At 40.9% G+C, this 22,716-nt stretch overlaps 1 protein-coding gene across 2 annotated transcripts; it reads right to left on the bottom strand.

The window, feature by feature from the left end:
* Positions 1-2,799: 2,799 nt before the first annotated feature.
* smad2 (SMAD family member 2) lies at positions 2,800-22,384 on the bottom strand. Of its 2 annotated transcripts, none has more exons than XM_041959669.1 (11): positions 22,252-22,384; positions 19,050-19,599; positions 13,442-13,531; positions 12,457-12,650; positions 11,965-12,099; positions 11,782-11,856; positions 11,481-11,534; positions 10,190-10,402; positions 9,822-9,959; positions 8,836-8,980; positions 2,800-7,277 (listed from the first exon to the last, which is right to left on the bottom strand). In XM_041959669.1, the coding sequence occupies exons 2-11, from the start codon at positions 19,304-19,306 to the stop codon at positions 7,154-7,156; spliced, it is 1,425 nt and encodes a 474-aa protein (XP_041815603.1). In that variant the 5' UTR covers positions 19,307-19,599; positions 22,252-22,384; the 3' UTR covers positions 2,800-7,153. The 2 variants fall into 2 exon arrangements, with proteins under 2 accessions (XP_041815603.1, XP_041815604.1); XM_041959670.1 differs by having other exon boundaries at positions 11,794-11,856.
* Positions 22,385-22,716: the final 332 nt, after the last annotated feature.

Here is a 22,716-nt window from a genome sequence, read left to right as displayed (position 1 = left end):
CCTGAATTACTCTCATAGTTATTGGAAAGCATTTTGCATTTGCAGTGGCTGCACGAGACAGCATGGTTACAGCACGTCCAATCGATATCCAGCCCATAAAGCAGACGCCACAGTCACAGGAATGAATGTGCTTGTGTCTATAAACCATTCAGAAACATAAACATAAGCTGAAATCCGTTCTGCAACCACAAGAGATAAAAATGACTGCCACCATTACCAGTCTATATTACACTTCCAGAAAGTTTAGGTACACTCAGGATATGGTATTAATTTGTTTGGGAAATGCTTACTGCTCTGTACTGTAATAGGGCTCCGGGGAACGGATGAGATCCAAGGCCAAACCATAAGGAAGGAGGGCGAGCATCAACAACAACAGCTTAATGATGCTCTGGTAATGGAGCACAAGCGGGTCACTTAGAAAGAGTACTCACTCCGGCAGGCAAAAACACACTTTGCATACACTGACAAAAATGCAGATGGGAAAATTCAGTAGGTGCCAAGTGTTTGTACGTGGTCATACAAATAAAATGTGTATGCCTAAAATATGTAAATGCAGGAGCATGTCCAGACAGATAAGCAGAATAACACACACACACACACACGCACATATCAAGTGATCCACACAAATGGCAATTCGCCATTTTACTAAATTTGGTACATTTACATCATGATGGAGACATATATACACACACACACATACACACAAACACACAAACAGACACAGTCTCTTCACTATCACAGACTAGTCACTCCAACTCCACCAAACCTTTTAACTGCAATGGTTTTTAATGTGTTTTAATGTGTCTGGGATGTTTAACTGTAGGGCCGTCATTTCGCTAAGTGGCATGCTGTACTGTGCACAGAAGGGAGGGGTTAGAGGTTTCACTCACTGACAGTAAACAATTCTAAATAATTCAGAGGGAGAAATTAACATTTTATTTATTTGTTATTTATCAATTACTGTTTCAGGCTTGTGATGCAGTGTCTTTGTGTGTGTGTGTGTGTGTGTGCGCGTGTCTCTCTCTCTGTGTGTGTGTATGTGTGTAGAAGGAAAATGAAAAACATAATTGTGAATCTTAGAGGAAAAATTACAGCAAGACTGGATTAATCAGACTCCAATTGTTTATTTTCTTAATGTGTGCTTAGCAATGTAATTTAATTATATACATATATATATATATATGAAAACTTAACCCGTTCAGGTTTTGACCAACAAAACCCTAAATCCAGGCTATGATGTGTCTAATTAGAACGAAAGGATCTTGATGCAAACGGGGATACACGTCTCTTGACAAAAACAAAAACAAAGTAGATACCACATTCAACAAAAATGGGTATGACAAAACGCTATGGTATGCTATGGGTTCAAAAGGTGTGTTTTCCACACACCAGAGTAACCTGATGTCTCACAGATACATCACAACATGCTCTAATCTGAATTGTGTGTTGGCTGACACGTGGGTTTTAAATGACTGTAGTTTAACTGCATGTTCTTCGTTCAAACTAATTTCTAAATGAACACACGCTCGCCGATTAATAATGATGTAAACTATACACGGCTTCTCACTCGGTGGTCTTTCATTAATGAACCTCTACCTCCCTCTACTGGCTACTAAAGTGTGTTACATCTGCACCACGACTACAGAGTGCGCCCGCACATGAATGTTGATGTCTTTTTTGGGGATAAAACGAAAGATAAGCCGTAGTTATAATTCCTAACTTGTGCATTTGTCGTGTAGCACTTGAAGCAATTCAACACATTTGATGTAGCTTGATGTAGTTGCTTGACTGTTGCAGTTGCAGCAAATGCTAATATGTAAGGCATAAACTGGGGCTACCAATGTGCAGTGGAGTAAATTTACAGCTTGTGCATGAACCTATTAAGAGCACAGTGCAAGTTTGTAGCAGTTTAATTGAAAACAGTTTAAAACTGTGCTGTGTACCTGCTGTTCATGTGGATTACAGTTATGGTTATGGAGAATGTTAGAGTGAGAAAAGGTTGGCCAACAGGTTTGTTTGGGGCTTACCTCATATGAAAGGTTAGCGGTTAACAAGCTCCCAACAAGCTGTCAGCCCAAATGGCGAGTTTTACTGTTGGACTCAGTCCGAAAAAGTTAACAGTTTTGACGTATTCCGTTTAACAACTTCTTTCAGGTAGGCATTCAAGGTTCTAGCAAAGGCTCCCAGCTAGCTTAACTCAAATGTCAGTTAAAAATGCCCGCAATTAGGTTACCATCTAATGGCCACACATAGTTCCTGCTGGCCGAATTAACTGATAAGCCCCGCCCATTGCAACCATGCCATTGGTAGATCTAAGACAACAATAAACAAAACATTAACAGTGACAAAGACACATTTGAGACATATTTTAGGGCCAGTGTTTTTCAAATTTCATCAGGTCCATTGGGGAGAAAATCTAAATTCTCTGACTGAAAAAAAGACTGAATGAAGAATGAAGGACCAATTTTTTATTTATATTCACGGAAGTATTTTCCCATAAGAAAATGAGAGCAAGAAATATTTTCCCATATAAACTTGTATGTCAAATACATGAAAGATTTAGAGGTAAACTGTCAGTCATAAATGATGTGAGAAAGATAGTGAGAAATGTAGTCCGAATCTCTGCTTCCAGATAAATATATATACCTGCAAAAAAACCAAAAAACAACCATCTTTCCAAGACTTGCAAACTACCCAAATACTACAGGTTGGGCTGCAATGGCAGTTGCATAGATTGTGCACAGAGGGTGTCATAACATTTAATTACAGACTCAGAAACTGCGAGACAGAGTTTTCAGTTGAATTAAAACAGCTTTATTAGTGTACACTGTAAGAAGTTGTCTGTATATGTAGAATAGTTGGAAAGCCTACGAAGATCATCATCAGTGTTTGAAGAAGACAGAAACCCTAACAGCTTGTTGTCTAATGGAATATGCTCTGTTGATAGCAAGAATAAGGAACAGCATGTATGGTAAAATAAAAGTACAACTATACAATAACATCACAAGTGACATGTAGAAGATTCACTTTCTCCAAAAAGCCACCTTCTTCAGGAATTAATCAGAAAGAGGCATAGTTGGGGATACACAATTGTCATCACAATGAGAAAACAAACAAACAAACAAACAAAAAAACAATATGTAATCTGTAAATAGGAATGTGGACCCTCAAAATGTGTAGATTAAGCCTACATAAAACCTAATTTGGTCTCATCTTACATCCCCAAAACAGACTTCTCAGGAAGTGAGAAATACTAGTTGGTTTTGGGGGTACAGTGTTGGGTGGCACTCATTAAAAAAAGAAAAAAAAAGAAGATACAAAGGCTTTTGCTGGACCGTGGCAACATGCAGAAGATGGGGAAATGTTTTGAGTATAGGGTCCAAACTATTTGATGTCACTGTATAGAACAAATGGGATAGCAATGATACAACAACCGACCATATTTTAGCATGTGTTCTGGCCTCAGCAAGTCAACTTTTTCCCTAATAAATGAGAAAGAAACGACAGACCAGCAAAAAGACAGGACAGACAGACAGACAGACAGACAGACAGACCTGCATTTGGCTGGTTCCAGTCTGGTTATAAATGAGTACTACAAACATTTGACCCAGGCAAATGCTCGATGAATGATGAAAATGGTTTTACTAAAAAAAAGTACAGCTTGAGATTTGTCGGGGTCAAACCAACATAAAAACTGCAGGACACTGTACTTTGATTTTTTTGAAAAATCTTTTGGTTTGGTCCAAGCGTTAAAAGTACATCACCCTGTAGGAGAGAATGTCATCTATCAAGTGTGTATCAAAATGCAAATCCTGAATTCTAAAGTTTCCGCAGGATGCTGACGATATACGATGAAACATCAGGATTTCTGGACTTCTTGTCTCAGCCATTATATAACTAAATATTCATTAAATCTACGTTTGGTGTTCTACAGCATTTTTTAAATGTACACATCCTCCACATGTTGCATTGTCAGCAATCAGACAGAACATGTGAATGTGTTTACATGCACATCGGCATTGCTGTGCACAAATCTAAGACAACTGTCTGGTTTTGGTCAGTTTGCAGAAAACAAGCCATCTGGAATGTGACAGTATGAGCCAGGATTGTGAGGCAAGTATGCACCTAGTCCAACTGACATATTTACACGTCTCACTTACAATCCCATTTTTTGTGGTAACATTCTGCTTCGCTGTAACATTTGGGAGGAATACACTTGGAGAGAATATCATGCGCATGTAAACACACTCACTCTAAATTAACACTGTGCAACCATACATCAGGAGACATGAGAATTAAACGTCTGCAGAGCTGAAACTGGCAGCAGCTTTTACACTGCTGACTGGAATGTCCTATAAGACACAATTCAACAAATTCACCTTTCAAATTCAGAGCATTTCAAATGAATACCAACTGCTTTGATGCTGAAAAATAATACTGTATTGCCTAGCTGCTGGTTTTAATCCTAACATCTCCAAAAATTAAGAATTCTCGCTATTTAAACTGATTTATTTTCTAATGACCATCGTGTACTGAAAAAAAAAAATTAAACAGAAACATGTTGATTTTTAACAAATAATTTGAATTACCAAACCCCAAAAAGACACTGGAAAATTTTAATATAACGCTTAAGCCAATAAAATCTAACAATGGAAAACTGGATCAGCGATTCGGTTTAGAACACAGTAGATCTGCAGTGTACGGGGCATACTGTAAATCCGTGCATTCAATCTTTGGGACAGGACTATCATTATTTGGGTCATGTCCATAAAGCTGAAAGATTAGCAACAGTAAGGCAGGAACTACCTTTATCAACAGCAACAACGGATTCACCAGCCTGTTTTACCATTTTTGTAGCCAAATTAGGGTTTGAAGAAAGGCGGATGGTAATTATGGTGACTTGTCCTGTCAGTTATTCAGCACATTATTTGAACCAAGTACTGTTTTCAGTGGTAAATCCAGTGAAAATATTATATCCTATGCTACATACTTCATGAATCATCGTCAAGCTGTTATCATCTCAAACAGAGGGCATATTCTAAAAAAATACTGAATTCTAATAAAAAGGAAGAAAGCTCTGACAGTTTTAAATATATTCATATAGAAAAAATACATGGAAATACAAAAAGGTAGCTAAAAGAATGTGTAAAGAAAATAATAGCTGTGTCATACAACTAGCTTGTCAAATACTTAAAGCTTTAACACTTTGAGTTGAAAAGATTTGGACTCTAAAATACTAATAGGTAGGTAACAGCTGGCAAGAAATCTCATTCAGGTCAAATGGAGGCTCTTTAATACGCCAATTCAAGACAATATAAGGACAACAAATCTTCATAGTGAATATTAGTTATAATTTTTGTAATTGTCTTTTTCTGCTATTGGGCTTTTCAACATTCCTATCTGTACATTTCAAAGCATATCTTGCTGTATTTTACATCAAAGGCAACTTTCTCGTAGCTATATGAAGGGTGCATAATTGGGGGCAGTGCAAGTATGGTACAGAAGCCATTTTTTTTAAAGTCCCACACTGCGGGACTTCTTATCTTCGTCTTCCTATCATAAAATGTCAATAATGGGGAAACTGTGCATCAGTTCAAGCATATAATGAAGAGACTTGCGCAATGTCTACATCAGTGAAAGCAATGGGAGTTTATATTTTTGTCTGTGAGACAGCAGGGGGCGACATTGAGGCTTAGACTCTTGAACTGCATTTACACAGAGTCCTAATCCTGTATATCTCCAGGTCCAACACGCAACTCTCCTTCATAAGCAAGATGATGTCATTGTGAAGATTTAAGGACAAGAATAAAGGAGAGAGAGAGAGAGAGAGAGAGAGAGAGAGAGAGAGAGAGAGAGAGCAAAAGCTTGCATGACAGACACTGCAAATTGCTTGCCATCAAAAACCAGGAGGGGCAAACCGTTAACTGGGGCTAACTCCTTAAGCCTTTGCTACTGTCTGAAAACAAGCTCATAACTTGTGTGAAGTTCCAGTGGGGTGACATGTTCTATGCTCTCGCACTGACAAAACCTTTACCTTACTCATTTCAGTTATTTGTGCTGGTTAGCCACTGATCACACTTTAGAATAAAAACTCCTTACAGAAGAACAAAGGACATACTTATTTGTTTCAGCTCTGATGTACACTCAAAAACGTCTGCCCCACTGCAAGCTCATGGCTGAATGGGACCAATCAACATGAAACACCACAGAAGAAATGATTTGTCATTATGTCAAAGCAAAGGTATTAGAATAGCAAGTTGAGTGGTGTATGAACAGCAAAGCCTTGTGTTACAGTATCTGTGTGTGCACAAGTGAACGTGTGAAGACGGGGTAAATAATATTAATTATAGACATCAACTTGGCCTCCCAGTGGTCGCCCCTTTAAGGGCTAAAGACTGCCGGCCCAGCGTAGTCAGGCCGGTGATCACGATAACACAGGACTGATTAGGAAAAAGCAGGAAAAGTGGATCTCAGATAAAAATGGAAGTTTGGTCACCAAAACCAAGAAAAAAATGAATGTCCAGGCGTGAAGCTGACTTTGGTTGAGCATGAGCCTGGAGTGGCAGTACTACTGTTGGCCAACCTTGTGTAAACAGAAATCTTGACGCTGAATCAAAGTTGTGCTGTGGTAGGTAGGTAGTGAAGCGGCGAGGCGGTCTAGTGGTTGGGGTGACCGTCCTGTAACGACAAGGTCACGTGCTCAATCCCCGGAACAGCTGTTCTTGAGTCACTGAACAGGACAGCAAAGCTCTGTCCTGCTTTGTGTTTCTGGGTCACCTCGCTTCAAATACCAAAAAACACGACTGCAGACTGGTCCATTGTGACATCACGCTCTTGTCATTTTGATATTGCAGGGTGATTTCAATTAGTAGGTCCACGATTACTGGAATGTCAATGTTGATCCAACAGAGCCTGAGGTGATCAGGCCCACTCTGACGTCACTGTTAACATTCCACTATTGTCCATCAGTGATGTCATTCCCTCATCCTCCAGGTCCATTGTGTAATCCTTTTTTTTTTCTTTGTTTTTGTTATGTTTTCATAATGTTGTTAGTACATCAGTTTAAGACTGCATGGTGGTCTCCCATAGGACATACTGCTCAAACATTATGAAATGTCAGTTTGACTTTGTGTCGGCAGTAGTGGAACCCTGTTTAGGACATGCTGGAGCAGCGCACTGATGGTGAACCCATCTGGGTCAGCACCTTATCCAACCACTGGAGGGGGCCGTTGAGATGCAGCTCAATCCAACAGGGAGTGCTGGTTACTGTCTGACGTCTGTAGGAATAAAATACAGAGTAAGGGTGAGGGAAAAACATCGAATGAGTTCTGCTTGGTCTAGGTGAGTCGTAAAGTGTCATCGTATGTGATATGTTATGGGCCTATTGATTATAATGTTCACTAGTACAGTTTACAGATGAGTGAGTGAGTGGTATTTTCTTTCGGACTTATGTGATTGTGCAAGACAAAGAAGCATCCATACTCATTGTTACCCTAGTTATTATCTGAGTGTTTTGCAAAGATGACCATTTTGATTTGAATCACCAAATGTAACTAAATATCTAATAGAAACAGTAGTAGCCTAACTGGAGAAGTCGTAGTAGCAGTAGTGGTGGAGCACTTTTCTTAAAAGTGATTTACAACAACAATAAATGAAAAGTGAATGGGAGCTTGCATTGCCAAGGTCTGACCAGATGATCAAACACAGCTGACTACTCTGTGGTCCTGCCAGGCTTGGCCAGGGCTCTACAGACAGCGGAGACACTGACTGTTAACCAGACAGGCTACACAGCGGCTTAACCCTGGTCAGTGAGGACAAGCCAAAACACCCCCACAAACACTGCTGTCTGGCTCCTGGGAGGGTACAACACAAAGCAGAGCCAAGACCAGAACAGATGTTTGCTAGATGGATGGTTGGAGGGCCACAGAGACAGAGAGGTACAGACAAATGCCCTGTAATCTCTGACATTTTATAACAAAAGGAGGAATATAATAGAGATTATACGCATGCAGCACAGACGACAGCATGTGCAAACCTTTTACTTTTCCAGCAGTTCTTTACAGTACATAATGTACATTGTCACTCCCTAGATTTTCACCTTAATTACGAATTTGTGTGAATGAAGTCCCATACATTTTCCCCATTTGTTAAATGAAATGGTGTCAGTTTTTATCATGACAAGCATTATCTGTGCGCAGGAAGTAGTGATTGGAAATCTGAGAGTGAAATCTGTGTTTTTTAGACCATATAGCCTTTTGGTAACATTCCCGAGTCGGGATTTGGAACTTGAGTCTCTTTTTCAGAATTGATTGCAGTACAAGTATTGACACTCATATATTAGCTGCAGCAGTTGTGCCTTTTTCTCAAAGATACTGCTATGACATTTGTAGTTTTACTTAAGTTCAGTCCATTAAGCTGGGGGCATATGACATCATCTTGTGAGTCAGTGTTTAGGGCAGATGGTACAGTTGCTGTGTGCACTCAGCAGCATTTGGAGACTCTGCAGGCTTTGCAGGGCTCTAACTGGACCCACATGACCTCAGCCAGTCCATGCTTAAATATTCGGGTGAAAGTTTTGAAAGTTATATAATACTGCTCTGCCAAATGGAAAGCATCAAAGCTGTCTTCTTTGTTTCCTTTTTGCCACAAACTAAACCGACATCAGCCACTGCACAGCCTGCAAGTATTCACCCAGCTTCTCGCTTGACCTCTTTCACGAGGACGCACAAATGAATTTCACTGTGTCATTCCCTGGTCTGATCAAACACCTACAACCCTCCAAGCATTATGGATATTAGTAAAAGGGACAATGATGATCTTGAGAGCGAAACGTACCTGTACTCCGCTCCCCAGCCCTTGACGAAGCTCATTCTGATGGTGCACATCCTGGTAAGTTGGTAGACCGCCTCAAAACCCTGATTGACAGACTGGGCCAGCAGTGCAGCAAACTCCTGGTTGTTAAAAATCTTCAGATTACAGCCTAAAGTAAAAACATAAAAAATGTGTGAGGCACAGGCTGGTCATCAGTATCAGAGAGAGCTGATCAGACATGGAGGAGCTTTCTCCATCTTGATAGAGGAGAGCAGACTGTGAAACTACTTCCAGGACTTCTTGTTCTATCACTGATGAAGTCAGATAAGTTTCAATTTTACAAAATATGTTCGATAAACCCAAAAGTTAACTACTGAACTACTTTATAACAACGTGTGTCAAGAACCTCAAAACTGGTGATTCTACTTGGCCATGTCTGCGAACACAAATTAAAAGCACCAAGCAGAGGCTTTGTGAGGTGTGGGTGTATTGTATGTTAGTGATTATTCTCCACAGGGCTGACAAGTCCGACCCCTGAATGTCTACAAGATCCCTATTTCCTTTCTGTTCGATTCTGTGCCTCGGTAATGATACTGTTCACACTGCTCATTTGGCCAGGAATGAAATGTTCAAAGTTACATGGGTACAGATGAGTCAGTGCGCGTGGGCGGGAGTCGGAGAAAAACTGTCACATTGTGGAAGGCATTAGCGCTCCTCCTCAGGCTTCGTGTTATCAATATTAGGTAAAAAAAAAAAAGGTAATGTTCAGTCAGGAGTATTTTCATAATAAACGTTCTACAGTTTTGTTTTGTGGTACTGATTCCTGAACCTGCTTTGGATCTACGCTGCCAGATAAAAGTCTGAGAAGGAGCTCAATCCCTTTTACGACAGTAAATGTCAACGCTGCAAATATATCTTATTAGCAATCCAGAATGGAAGCTTTTTGACAGCTGTATAGACTCCAACTGGCTCAAGAGTCAAAGGGAGGAACACTATTCAGGCGTATAAACCTGGTGGGATCTTGCAGACTGTGGCAGGGTGCCAGCCGTATCGCTGGTTGCAGTTGGGACTCTGGACAAAAATGGCACTGTCGCTGAGGCACTCTGCGAACACCTCTCCTCCGATGTAATACAACCTCACACCACGACCTGCAGAGTGTGAGAAAATGTGAAGATAAACGTTAGGGAGACAGAAATGATGAAGAACAAATCAGCAGTCTTGTGCTATAGAAAATTGTATGTTTATTCAGCAGTGTATAATAAAATTAATTAAAAAAATCTCTTAATGCAGAAACTACAAGGCCACAATGTCTCTGTTCAAACAACTCAGCGTTCTGATTACTGTATGCTATTGTGTGTAGAAATGAGTGTGCTTGTACCTATATGTCTCCTTGTCATTTCAACAGTTGCGTTCCTGTTGACATTGCTGAGAAGCCCTAGACAGAAGCGTTCAGAGTTGGAGGGGTCGGTGAAGCCATCAACCGTTAGAGATGGCTGAGAGGCGTGGAACGTCTCTCCCACCCGCTGGTTTAGCTCATAGTAAGCTATCGAGCACCAGAAAGCTGGTTCACTGTAGGTGACCGGCTGAAGGTCTGAAAAGAAATGGAGGATGAGAACAGGGTCATCTTTTAGAATCCTTAACCGCTTCTATTTTTTTTTTTTTTTTTTTTTAATGAGCTTGTCTGAGCCTCAGTTTCTGGACACCCTTTCAAGATTCCAGGCTATGACACCATTAGAACTACAGTGGCATGCAAAAGTTTGGGTGCACTTGGTCAAAATTTCTGTTATTGTTACATGGCTAAGAGAGTAAAAGATGACCCAACTTCCAAAGTTTCAAAATACTTTCAAAATAACAAAAAAGGAAAAGGGCCCAAAGCAAAACTTTGGGCACCCTGCATGGCCAGTACTTAGTCACACGAGGTGTTCTTTTCATGAAATACTGCACCCTGCCTTTTTCAAACATAATTTGCTCATTGCAGCCAAAAAGTTGTGTTTCAACTTCATCAGTCTACAGGTCTTGTTTACCAAATGCATCAGGCTTGTTTAGATGTTACTTTGCGAACTTCTGACTATGAATTACGTTTTGTTTTCTTGGTCTTTTAGACCTCAACTTCACCTCCACTGTTCCTGGAAACTGCCATTTCCTAACTACATTACAAACCTGAAAAGGCTTTGCTTTCTTCCTACAGCCTCTTCCTGTTCGGCAGCTGCTTAGAGGAGCCCATGGCTGCCGATAAAGCTCTTACATTTGCATCGCCTGACCTTTCTAACCTGAGAGTGAAGAAGTCATAGCATTACCAAGCTGTTTAAGGTCTGAGACCTTGGTAAAAGTTATCTGTGAGCTTAAATCTCTTGGGGTGCTCAAACTTTTGCATGGTGCTCCTTTAATTTTTTTTACACTCCAAAATTTTACAACAACAAAAAATAATGCACTAATCATGCTTAAAATGTTGAAGAGAATGTTTGAGCTTTAACTTTATGTCTTTTGGAGATCAGTCCGTATTCTTCTCAATCAACACAAACAGCAATGGTACCAAACATTTTGACCTGAAGTGCCAAACTTTTGCATGTCACTGTACCTTGGCTCTCAAACAAATGAAACAATTTCTCACACTTCTTCTTTCTTTTGTTTTCTTTAAGAAGAAAGAAATAGAGATAAAGCCGTCTTACCCAGGCCATGACTGACAGGTGACAGAGTGCTTGGAGACATTTCTGCTGGTGAGCCTGGGGAAAAAACAAACCTGTTTGTAATCTGATTTCATTTGATGTACAGATTGTGCAAACTGTGCTGTTTAATGTCACTGATGCAGTTTGTAGTGTTTATGTTCACCGCTGCAATGATGCATGCTTGTCAGTAGTATGATATGACATTGTGAAAACTAATTTCCTGACCCCTGTAGGGCGTGTTTTTTCCACCAATAAGATTCGCAGCTCTATGTACATAAACTAGCACAACTCTCAACTAGTCTACCTGTTTCCATACTTTGATTCATCTGCTGGTCGCTGGTCTCTCCATCTTCACTGATGTAGCCAGGCGGAGGAGTCTCTGTGAAAAACACGTTTTAAATGACACACTGCTGCACAAAATAAGAAAGGCTGAGGTCTTTGTGTGAAAAAAAAAAATTGAAAACGAGTTCCTGCCCTGCATACACACCTGGTATATAGTTATTAGGAGGGTCTATGCCAGCTGGGAAGTTGGTGTTTTCAGGGATGGAGTTTGTAAAGTCGTCTAGAGGTGGAAGCTCTGTCAGAATCTCTGTGTGGCGTGGCACCAACACCGGAGGCAGCACTGGAGACAAAAGGAGGTGTCACAGAGGCAAATATGATTTGCCAGACTATTCACAATCATATATCTAAAATCACTTTTTTAGGTAACTGTGCTCCTGCAACAACACTCTTCCTCTTACACACACACGAAAACAGAGAAATAAATCCCTAAACATGAGACAAAACTGGTTTTCACCACAAAAACTGCAAAACTGTACGTGATAATAAAACAAAATCTATGCATTTTTGACTTATTATATATTATAGACTTGTTAGAGGACACAATGAAGATCAGAGCCATCAGTACTCACAGTAAAAACTGCCACAGACACACACACACACACACACACGCAGACACACAATTCTCAAGGATCATTACCAGGCGTCTCCACTCTCTGGTAATGGTAGGGATTGACACACACTTCATCCTTTTTGAGGTTGAAGGCATACTGGCAGGCATCAATGGCTCTCAGTTCATGGTGGCTGTGAAGGTCGGGCCATCTCCAAAGGCGGCAGTAGATGACGTGGGGCAGGCCCTTACGATGGGACACCTGGAGACGCCCGTCCAGTGACCTGAGAAGGTTGGGTGAGAGAATAGCTAACAGCTCAGTGTCGAAGTCCTGACAGGAGACTATAAACTTGCAGGGAGTCTCTCCTATCTGTAGTGGGCAACATCCAAATAAAATCAAACAGGAGAGAACAAGATAGGACACCAATGCACCAACCAGTGGAGTTCAGGAGGCTGGTGATGTTTTATGACTAAACCTTATTTTATGAGACTCATCAGCACAGCTGGAAAGAGCCACTGCACAGTCAGAGTGATGTCTGGAACTGCTGCACTGAAACTAGTGCCTTGCAAAAACAAACTAACACATTAATCTTTGTAAAGTGAGCCCATAATTGTTGAACCTCGTTTTACATAAAAGCTAATCTTTATTACAGACAAAGCATCTCTGTGGAAACTAAACCGTGAAACTCAATCTTTATTCATGTGTTTTAATAAGTAATCAATGCTGCTGCTTAAAGTGTGGTTAATGTAGTAGATTTCAACTACTGCAACGCTACACATTAAAATACAGCTCAGTTATTTATTGCCTGTATTATACAGTGCATAGCATTACTGCACTAATGACAGTGTTAAGGTTGTATTATGAGACGGGATTACAGATTCAGTCTTTCAATGATTTTAATAAACAGAAATGGCCACACAAGCCAGACTGCAGTGACACTACAGATTATAGAAAGACAGATGAACATTAAAGCAACATTTGGCGGCATTTTTCCTGCATGACATCTGCAGGAATGAGGAGATGTACAGCAACTGTTGACTCATTGTGTGTTTGAGTGAGTGTGGGTATATTCACCTGCTCTGGTCAGGGTATCCGTACATGCCTGAAGAGTCCCACTGCTCTATCGTGTGGCCTGAGCCTAGACCCCATAGATCTGAGCAATTACTACAGACACACAAACACACACACAGGACAAGTGCAAAAAGGATAAAAATAAAAGCAAACAGATGGCAAACATGAGGCGTTTCATTCCAAATTAGTAGGATGAAATCACAAACATGTACAGTTTGTCTCTTATTGGCACGAAGGAGGAAAATAATACAATCCTCCTTCACCATTTTTTTCAATAAGAGACACTAACTAGATGATATGTGATCATGTGACGAATCCATACTGGAGTGACAGTGATGTGGTGTAAACAGGTGATGCAGGGGGAGACAGGATTGAATTGTGGCTGCCTGTTAAAACTTTTAGATGAGAGGTGATACCACATGAAATCATCTTCTGATTCCTTGGTCACACATGTGATCATACTGGCATGGTAGAACATGAGAAAGAACACACGTCTGATCATTCTACTTTAACAGGCCTTAAAGGGTAAACTCCTGCAATGCCTGATTGCACATAATATCTGAACAACACATAACACATGATTCACATTTCTGCATATTATTCCGAAGACATGTGTGTTGGACAAGTGTGAAACAGGAAATATATGCAACAATGACATGTGAATGAGGAAATAAAGAAATCCAATAGAATACACAACATGTGTCAAGACGTGACGACAGAAAAACCAGATACAACACAATAGGGGTTCGAGGGAAAACTGATGACCAAATTAGTTGCTGGATAATGAAGGCCAGCCAAGTTAGTTGGCTAGCTAGCTTAATGTTAAAAGCCATGTTATGACATGTAACGTTTTGTATTTTGAAATGCATTTTTTCTGCTCACATTCCAAATGTGCCCTAACTTTGCAATCTTAAACGCTGCATCGTGTGTATCCTGAATCACAACAAAACTGCAAAGCAGATTCTAAACGAGTTGTGTTTATGATCCGTCACCATGACAGCAAGTGGATTTTTAAGTTGAAATAGTACCTAGATTAGTCATGCTGTTTCAATTAGCAAATGAATAATAGCAGAAAACCTAGATGTAAAGTATTTCACCGACTTACTTGGCAAGGAGGATGGATTGTGCATCATGGTTAGGCACAGGGGAGAAGGCTACTAGCTTTACATTGGGTAAAGTTTTGCTCTGACAACTTGTGAATTAACGTTAATTTGTTAATAGCGATCAGTGAAATCCGTGCTGATTGAGTCTGTGTCCGATATTGCTTGGTTCTATATGGGCTCAGGTCCTAATTTTCAGATATAAGACAGGTTCAGTTCAGGTCCGGTAGTAAAATTCCACGTCTTTATCAGGTTTGGGTACTAACCCGCAAAGACCTCTAGCTCTTATGAGAGGAGAGGAGATTCTGTTGTCTGATCAGAGAAAATGACCTGCCAGATCTAAGACCTGCTATCACGACACCTATTCAAAGACTTCTACAAGTACAAGCCCCATGTAGACTATCTCCAGACACAACTATCGTCTTGCCTTCTTCCCTTCTCACTTAAAGGTCACCAGTACAATCCCTTAAGTGTCGGTACCTCTTTGTGAACAAGACTCTTGATCTAACCCACTCACCTACAAGTCCTTCCAGATCAAAGCTAGAAAGAGTCCAGGAATGAGTTGAACTGAAGTATTTGTAAAACATCATGAGGGCATTTTCCCTCAGAGCGGATAAAATGCCCTTTTTAAAACCATGAAACCTTTATCTCTTTCTAAGGTCATTCACATTTCCATCAATACTCACTCTAAATCTATAAAGTCCTGCACTTGCTATCTCTGGACAACCAGACACCACTCTGACACAACAACTGCAAGAGCCTCAGCAAATTATCTTGGACTTTATCAACCTTACTGCACTGTGTTCAAAGGGAAGTGAGCAATTCATCAAAGGCCTTGAAGTATTATCTACCAAAAACTACTTAGTCTGTCAAGCAGTGCATCTGGACCTAAGATTTGATGGCAGGGTCGCCCCCAACATGTACCCATTTCAACCAAGTCACCGTCAATATGATACATAAGAAGCAACGCAAAACAAGTAGGAAATATGACTAATGTCTGAGATAGAAAAATCCAAATTTATTCTTCCAAGATTGAAGACAGAAGCGGTGTTTAAGTAAATCTTGAACAAGAACCCCCATCACTTTATCAGTTCCACTTCAGAAGCTACTATCTCGCCTACATTCCTCAGAGTGAAGAAACAGAGACAACCCTGGCATCACACAATTCAGCCTCACATAGTTCTACTTCTGAACTTTTTCTGTTTTCTTTTCCCTTTTGACCCACTTGTTACATTTACAGCACTTCTGTAACTTCCCACTATTTCCTCAACAATGAGACTAGTTTCAGATACAACTAGTCAGCATACTGTACAACCACATAGGCTGTATGTGGTGATGTACGCTGCAGTCATCTTGGATCAATATCTACTTTATGGCTGTATTCAAAATTGCATGGTAATGTATTTCCTCCTACACACTCAATTAGCATGTGCTGCAAGCTGTCTGCTAAATGAATGCCATTACCAGCAGACTGTCCACACTGAAGTATATTCAAGCAAGTCACATGACGGACGGCCGGTCTCACCCAGCCAGAGGCTCCCTCGCATCTCTGAAAACTTTGCAGCAAATTTGCAAACAGGCATCATTTGGAGTGACCACATACTGCAAAACTAAATGGTTACTTTCTTGCCTGAAATAAATATTAAAACCTATTAAAATGACATGTTATCAGCTTTCAGCCTGGGTCACAATCTCCAACACTGCGTAGTCTGAAGAGCAGTGCATTGTGGGGCAGTTGAGTATGTGCAGCATGCACATCCTGCATACTCAGAAACTCTTGCTAATCTAGTATAGATCCAGGCATTTTTCACATATTATGCAGTTCACACCACATACTCAATTTGACATCATACTAAGTATGAATAGTACGTTACTATGCAATTCTAAACACAGCATATATTTACTTATTTACTCTATAATTTACTCACTTGAGCTTTTGTGTCAATCTAGCAATGCCCTGCTTCGTACTTTGCTTGTTGAATTTCACAACACTCACACTTGCAGTACTAGCTACTCTGATGAGAAGCTCCACTGAGCTGCTCTGACCTGAGCCAGCACTGATGCAAACACTGGTTCAGTTCTATAACTATAACTATATTAAGACACATAAGTCAATGCAGGGTGTAAATCTCAGCATGCATTAAGGCTGCAATGTGAGTAGATCTGCCTGACGTCAGCCAGCAATCCATAGAGAGCGGCACTGCTGAGAAACTATCCACCCACCTGGATATTACTAGATTCATAGTCGATGAACCCTTCCATGATAAAAGGAAAAGTAAACACACACAGTCCATCAGCACCGCTGCTAACCTGGACATGTTTATTTTCCTTGCCACCTCTACAGCCTCTCACCTGTTCAGTAGATTTACCCAGATTGCATTGTAATACCTGGTATAGATTAAGTCATGATCTGTCAGAAATTATCCTGAGGAAGCAGCGCAGTGGTGAGGAATACCATTCTTCAATGAAGGACCCAAGTTCAAGATACAGTTTTAAAAACAAGCCGCCCTGTTAAAATGTCTTTGAGCAAGGCACTAAATCCCCCTCAGCTGCAGGTGAGCTGATTTGTGGCTGACATGGTTGTGGAGTGTTGCACAGGAGAAGCTTGTTTTTCTGCATGGACAAATTCTATTATTGATAGTTTATAATTACAAAGAAAACTAAGAGAGACAGAAGTAAGAGGATATATTAGACAGAAAATTTGAGAAGGGACCCAAATAAAATCTTCACAGAGCAACACAGTTATCTCTCCTTTCTGCTGATCCTCAGTGGTTTGATTGACGTTAATCACATGCTTCTCATGGGGCTCCCCTGACTTTGCCAACTTTGTCATGATAAGGTTTCACCTGGTCTGGTGACTTGGCTCGTGTACCGAGTCATGCGACACAGGAGAAATCTATACCAAAAGACACATGACCTGTGATCATTCAGGCTAAGTATCTGCTGTATTAGCTGGTTTGGGTGCACAAGGGTTCTCTCAGAAAGAACACACATTTATACAAACAAAATCTATTTTCATGTCTATCAAACGACTTTCTCCAGGGAAAAAACATGAAGGAGGTCGAGGTGTTCTGTTTTCAGAGAGAGATGTGCAGATACAATAGACAGTGGTACCTTTACAAAGACTTGAGGAGACATGAGAAGACACTTTTCACTTTAAACAGTTTATCATACATCCTACATCAAACACAGCTGTGTAGTGCTTGTATTTATAAGTATCAATCATTTGTTTCAATGTTGTTGTTTTTTTAATACAGCTTTGTCTTAGGTCTTACTTCCAATACTGTGTTAATAGCACACACCCTCTCCTCTCAACCTTCATCATATATAAAGCAGTCTGTGTGATTGAGGGGGATGAGGAGCGCACCAAAGCCCAAGGCAAACATATAATGACATGCTAAAATGGAAATCAGCCATTCAGTACGCCTTGTTTCTTTGTTTCCTTACTTAAGCATTTTCTTTACAAAATTGTAAGCCTGCCTGATAAATGCAAGCTTCCCAGTTCTTTGCAAACAAGCAGAGGTACACCAGTAGCAGTTTTCTCTTGAGCTGATTCAGGCACCAAGCACTTTATTAAGTGGAGCAACCAATGTCAAGTACCGATCCAAACAAATTCATGCTGTTGTCAGGAGGTATTGACATGTGTGCCAACAGTTAGACACACCAGCATCTGGTACAAGTTGCAATCTGCATTTTCCGTAGCATGGTAGATGTTTATTACGCCTAAGAACAAAAACCAAAGTATCTAAACAAACTTAACTTGCAGAAGGACACAGATAATTGATGCTGCATTGTATTGGTGCATCTCTACACATTTTAAATACCTAAAAATTATGTTGTCACCAATTGTCTGATCTATTATAAACTCTCAAGTCATTCAACTTCATTTTGTTTCGTTGAATTCCTGCGATCATAATCTAAGCAGCACCATCTAACAAGCTATGTCAATCTATCTAATTGTGTGATGAGATGAACTGCGATACTGAAACCAGGTCTGGCGGTTCAGAACTCTGTAGCTGCAAAAGGCCACAGCGTAGCCGCAATCAGAGCCTGTCACACGCACAGTCACCTACACACAATATGAATGCGCAAACATGTTTTCTGCATCTAGTTCAGAATCCTGACGAGGCTCAATGTAAAGACAAGTTCTGTTGCCATCATGTGTTGGACATCTGCTTCCTCCAATCAGGTTTCACTTCTGCTGCCCTGCTAACCTATGGAACAACAGAATGGGGAAGTGGGCCTGTTGTTGCACAACAGAGACTTTTCTTTCGGCAAGCCTGTGGGTGCCTGATACCCTCCTTTTTCCTTTCATGTGTGTTGACACACCTCGCTGTGCTGATCTGTATTGGTGGTATTGTGGTGTACCAGTGCATCGAGACTGCAGATGTGTGTGTCTCAGTGTGTGTTTTGTTACTATTCCCTGTGACAATAACCATGTTGTGTGTGCATTTACAAGACGGAGCCAGGAAGACAGAGAAATAGAGGATATGCGTGAGTCCTCATCTCACCTGGGTATGGTGACACATTTTGTGTTGCTGTTCTGCGTGCTGATGGCTTTCTCCAGCTCATCCAGCTGCCCAGTCTTCTTCAGCTTCTTCACCAAGCTCTTCACAGCCTTTTCACACCATTTCTCCTCCTGCCCCCCTCCGTTCTGCTCCCCTACTCCTCCAATTCCTCCCCCTGCTCCTCCACTCCCGGCTGGACTCTTCTTCCACCCCAGGAGGCGTTTTACCACCGGGGGAGTGAAGGGAAGGATGGAGGACATGGTGGCCTGCGTATGTATGTGTGTGTGTGTTCGTGTGCCCTGTGTGTGTTTTGATGCCCCTTGTAATCTGCTGTAAAGTGAAAAGGGGAGAGGGAAAGGAGGGTGGTGTGGGCGATGGGTTGTTGTATGAATTCCTACTGGAAATTAAAAAAAAAAACTATAGACAAAGAATATATGTATGTATTTTTTAATTAATGTCAAGCCAGAACTAAGGCATCAGTCTTGAGGAGTCTTATATCAGATGGAGAGCACACAGCAGCATAGGGAGTGGAGAGGCGTACATCTGAAGAAACCTAAGAAACAACAGGGAAGGCACACATCAACATTTGTGAACACAAAGAATAGGACTGTTCAGAAGATGAAAAGTCTGATGAACAACTCATTGCATAACCCTTCCTTCTGAAATGGTGACATTAATTATGCCCACACATACAGATTCACAAAGAGTTTTTCTGTCCAGAGTCATAACCATCATATCTACCATAATCCCCTGCTGCTGCTAACGCTCCCACCATGTACAGTATTGTATGTATCAGCCCGGCTGGGAGACTGATTCTGCTGCATACTTGGCACTTGTATCTCTGTTGGTCGAACTCTGATGAATGTACTCCTCTGCTGGTGCACACTTTGCTGAGCACTTGTTCAATACTGTTTACTGGTTTTTGATTGTGATAACAAAATTAAGCTTTTGCACAAACAGATTTGCCATCTCGCAAAACCACTTTAACTCATTTATGTCCCACGGGGTGCATGACGGGTCACTTGGGCAACAATTTCTTACATTCAGAATTTGGACCAATTTAAAACTTATACACAATGGCATATATTCAAATAGTATAATGGGTATGACTTTGATAATTTCAATAGTAATTTTGGTCATGTAATCTTGTTTAAATGTCACATTTATAGGTCAGTGTTGAATTCAGAAAGGTCTACTTTTCTCTAGATTTCTGACAACTTTAGTGATGGTTTAAGTGAGCAGACTTATCCTTTATTTACAAAAACTTGTTTTTATAAGTGGCAACACACAGGTCACAGGTCAGGTACTTAACTTCAAGGATTCTGTTCATACAGCTATCGCTCTGCACAAATCACTTATAAACATGAATTGTATTCATGACTGTGTACATTTGCATAATTATTCCAAACAGTGAGGGCGTGGATGCTCTCGTGTCACCAATTTAGTCACGTTCAAGCATCTTTCTTTACTGTGAAGCTATGCTAATCCTAAAGTAAACCTATCCTATTATCAAAACCAGCGTTTACCCACGCATACGAAAGCTGAGCAGTGTGTTAAACCCTGCTCAGGAGCATGGTCTTAAAGTCTTGTCAGGTCAAACCCTTTTAAGTTTCACAGATCATTTCCTCAGACTGTCCAACCAGTCTAGCAGGTGAGAAATTCACCGTGTTAAAATTCATGATTGGACAGAAAAGTTGCTGTAAGCTGGTGAAATGTGGAATTCGATGGCCACAACACACACTGAAGAGTTAGTTCTTTGCATTGACATGAGCACTAACTTGCATATGTAACCTTCTCCTCCTAAATCAGTGCTCTCACTTTACTGCCAGGATCCATTCGCCAGCACATGGAGGAAACACACATGCTCAGACGGAGCAAATCCAGAAAATATCTACAGAGAATACTCTAATTTAATTATTAAATCAAATCTGAACACTGATCTTTTACTGCGGAGCCAGTCCTCTCAGAATAGACACGCTGCGGTTGTGTGAAGATTAGTGCAGTGGATTCTTGATCAATGAGACTTCAATAAATACAGGTAAAACCGCTCAGTGATGCAGATTTTTTCCATTCAGCCACCAGGGAGGAAGGGATCACTGTCCTCTGAGTATTACTCTGAAAGTCCGAGCTCCTTCTAAGAATTAATTTCACAGGCTTAACCCTTGGACTGATTACTAATAGTGTAAGAGTATGAATGGCTTTCAGACCGAGGCGGATCATTCCTGAAAATAATTAACAACAGTCTTAATCGGAGTACCTGCAGTTGCTCAATACTGTCAAAACATCCAGGCATGCTCTTCGGGCCAGCATGCACCACACAAATAACTGCTTCAGGGAGCAGGCTATGATGGCAAAATAAGAAAAGGCTGGGAAAAACATAGCGTGCAAGAAAAAGAAAGAGGTAGGTTGGTCCTTAATTGTGGTAACTGAGAAGTGATTATTTAGCAAAATAAAGGACCACTTAACTTCAGGATTGTGGTTATTCCTTGTGGTAAAGGTGGATACACAGAGGAGGGGGAATTAACTCCTACAACAACAAAAACCTTTGCTAATTAGGGGTGTGGGGATCCCAGGGCCAAGACCTTGTCGTATGTGGGAACCTTTCAAACTGAACAGAAAGTCTTAATGTAAGGAACAAAAATCATAAAACGTGCTGATGTGGCCACAACGTAAACGTCTCCTCGAAACGCTGACCACGACTATCAGGGGCATTGTGGGCAAAATAAGCGACCTTATTTTGTCTACAACACCTCGCCTTTTCTTTCTGTGATAAACTGTCTGTTTGGGTTACTTCTCCGAAACCACACACGTAACACGGGCGCGCGCACACACACACACACGCACACACACACACACACGGTTTGAAGAATAAGATAACGCTTCAAACGGCAATTCAGACCAAACATCCCGTGGATTTAACAGTTAGACTTCGGCTAGCCACAAAAAGCGAGCCGGTTTCACTGCGGGATGTCATTTGCTGTGATCCACACGTACAGTGAAAACATTCACGTTTCTTTTGTCTCGAAATGACTGATAATAACCCCCCTCTCTCCTCCTCCCCTCGCCTCCAAAAAAAAAAGAAAAAAAGAGTACGAAAAAATCCGCTAGCAAGCTTGCTACTTTGTGTCACAGACAAATAAACAGGTCCGTTGCATGTTTTGTCGCTAACAATTCAAAGCAGTTTCATTGTTAAAAACACACTTACCCAACGAGTAGAGGAAAGGACGAACGGTCACTCGGGTACCTCTCCGGAAAGCCTGTTTGTTCATTTAAAATGCATCCAGGGCGACTTTTGACTGTATTTTCCACCTCCGAGCCGCCGGGATGATGGCCCCTCATTCAAAGCTCAACCAAACGTGTATAGCTTCATGCAAAACATAAACAGCAACGCGACGCCATCATACCCCGCCTTCTCTCGTTTTCTATTGGCTGAGCCCCGGGGTTCAGCCGATAACCTGTTGCCAGGCCTGTATACTATTGGCTCGAAGTCGCGTCCGTCATATGTTGTTACGTACGAAGGTATGTCAGTGATGCTTATCAGTGAGTACCTGTGTTGTCCCTTTGCAATTGCATAACACTGTAGCTCGTCAATTAGAATAGAATACTAGAGAACAGACAAATCTCATATACAGAAGAATAACGTAGAACGAGCACGTACTTTTATAATGCT

The sequence above is a fragment of the Chelmon rostratus genome, chromosome 19, assembly GCF_017976325.1.
Source record: "Chelmon rostratus isolate fCheRos1 chromosome 19, fCheRos1.pri, whole genome shotgun sequence".
Taxonomy (NCBI): Eukaryota; Metazoa; Chordata; class Actinopteri; order Chaetodontiformes; family Chaetodontidae; genus Chelmon; species Chelmon rostratus.
Note: the sequence above shows the minus strand (reverse complement) of the source record. Positions and strands in the feature narration are given on the sequence as shown.

Bases quoted from the DNA above. Each gene is read 5' to 3' on its own strand.
- smad2 (XM_041959669.1), bottom strand. From the start codon at position 19,306: ATGTCCTCCATCCTTCCCTTCACTCCCCCGGTGGTAAAACGCCTCCTG. The intron at 11,857-11,964 runs GTGTGTATGCAG...TGTTTTTCACAG, and splicing joins TCCTAATAACTATATACCAG to AGACTCCTCCGCCTGGCTAC. The intron at 8,981-9,821 runs GTTTATACGCCT...TTTTTACTTTAG, and splicing joins AGTCTGCAAGATCCCACCAG to GCTGTAATCTGAAGATTTTT.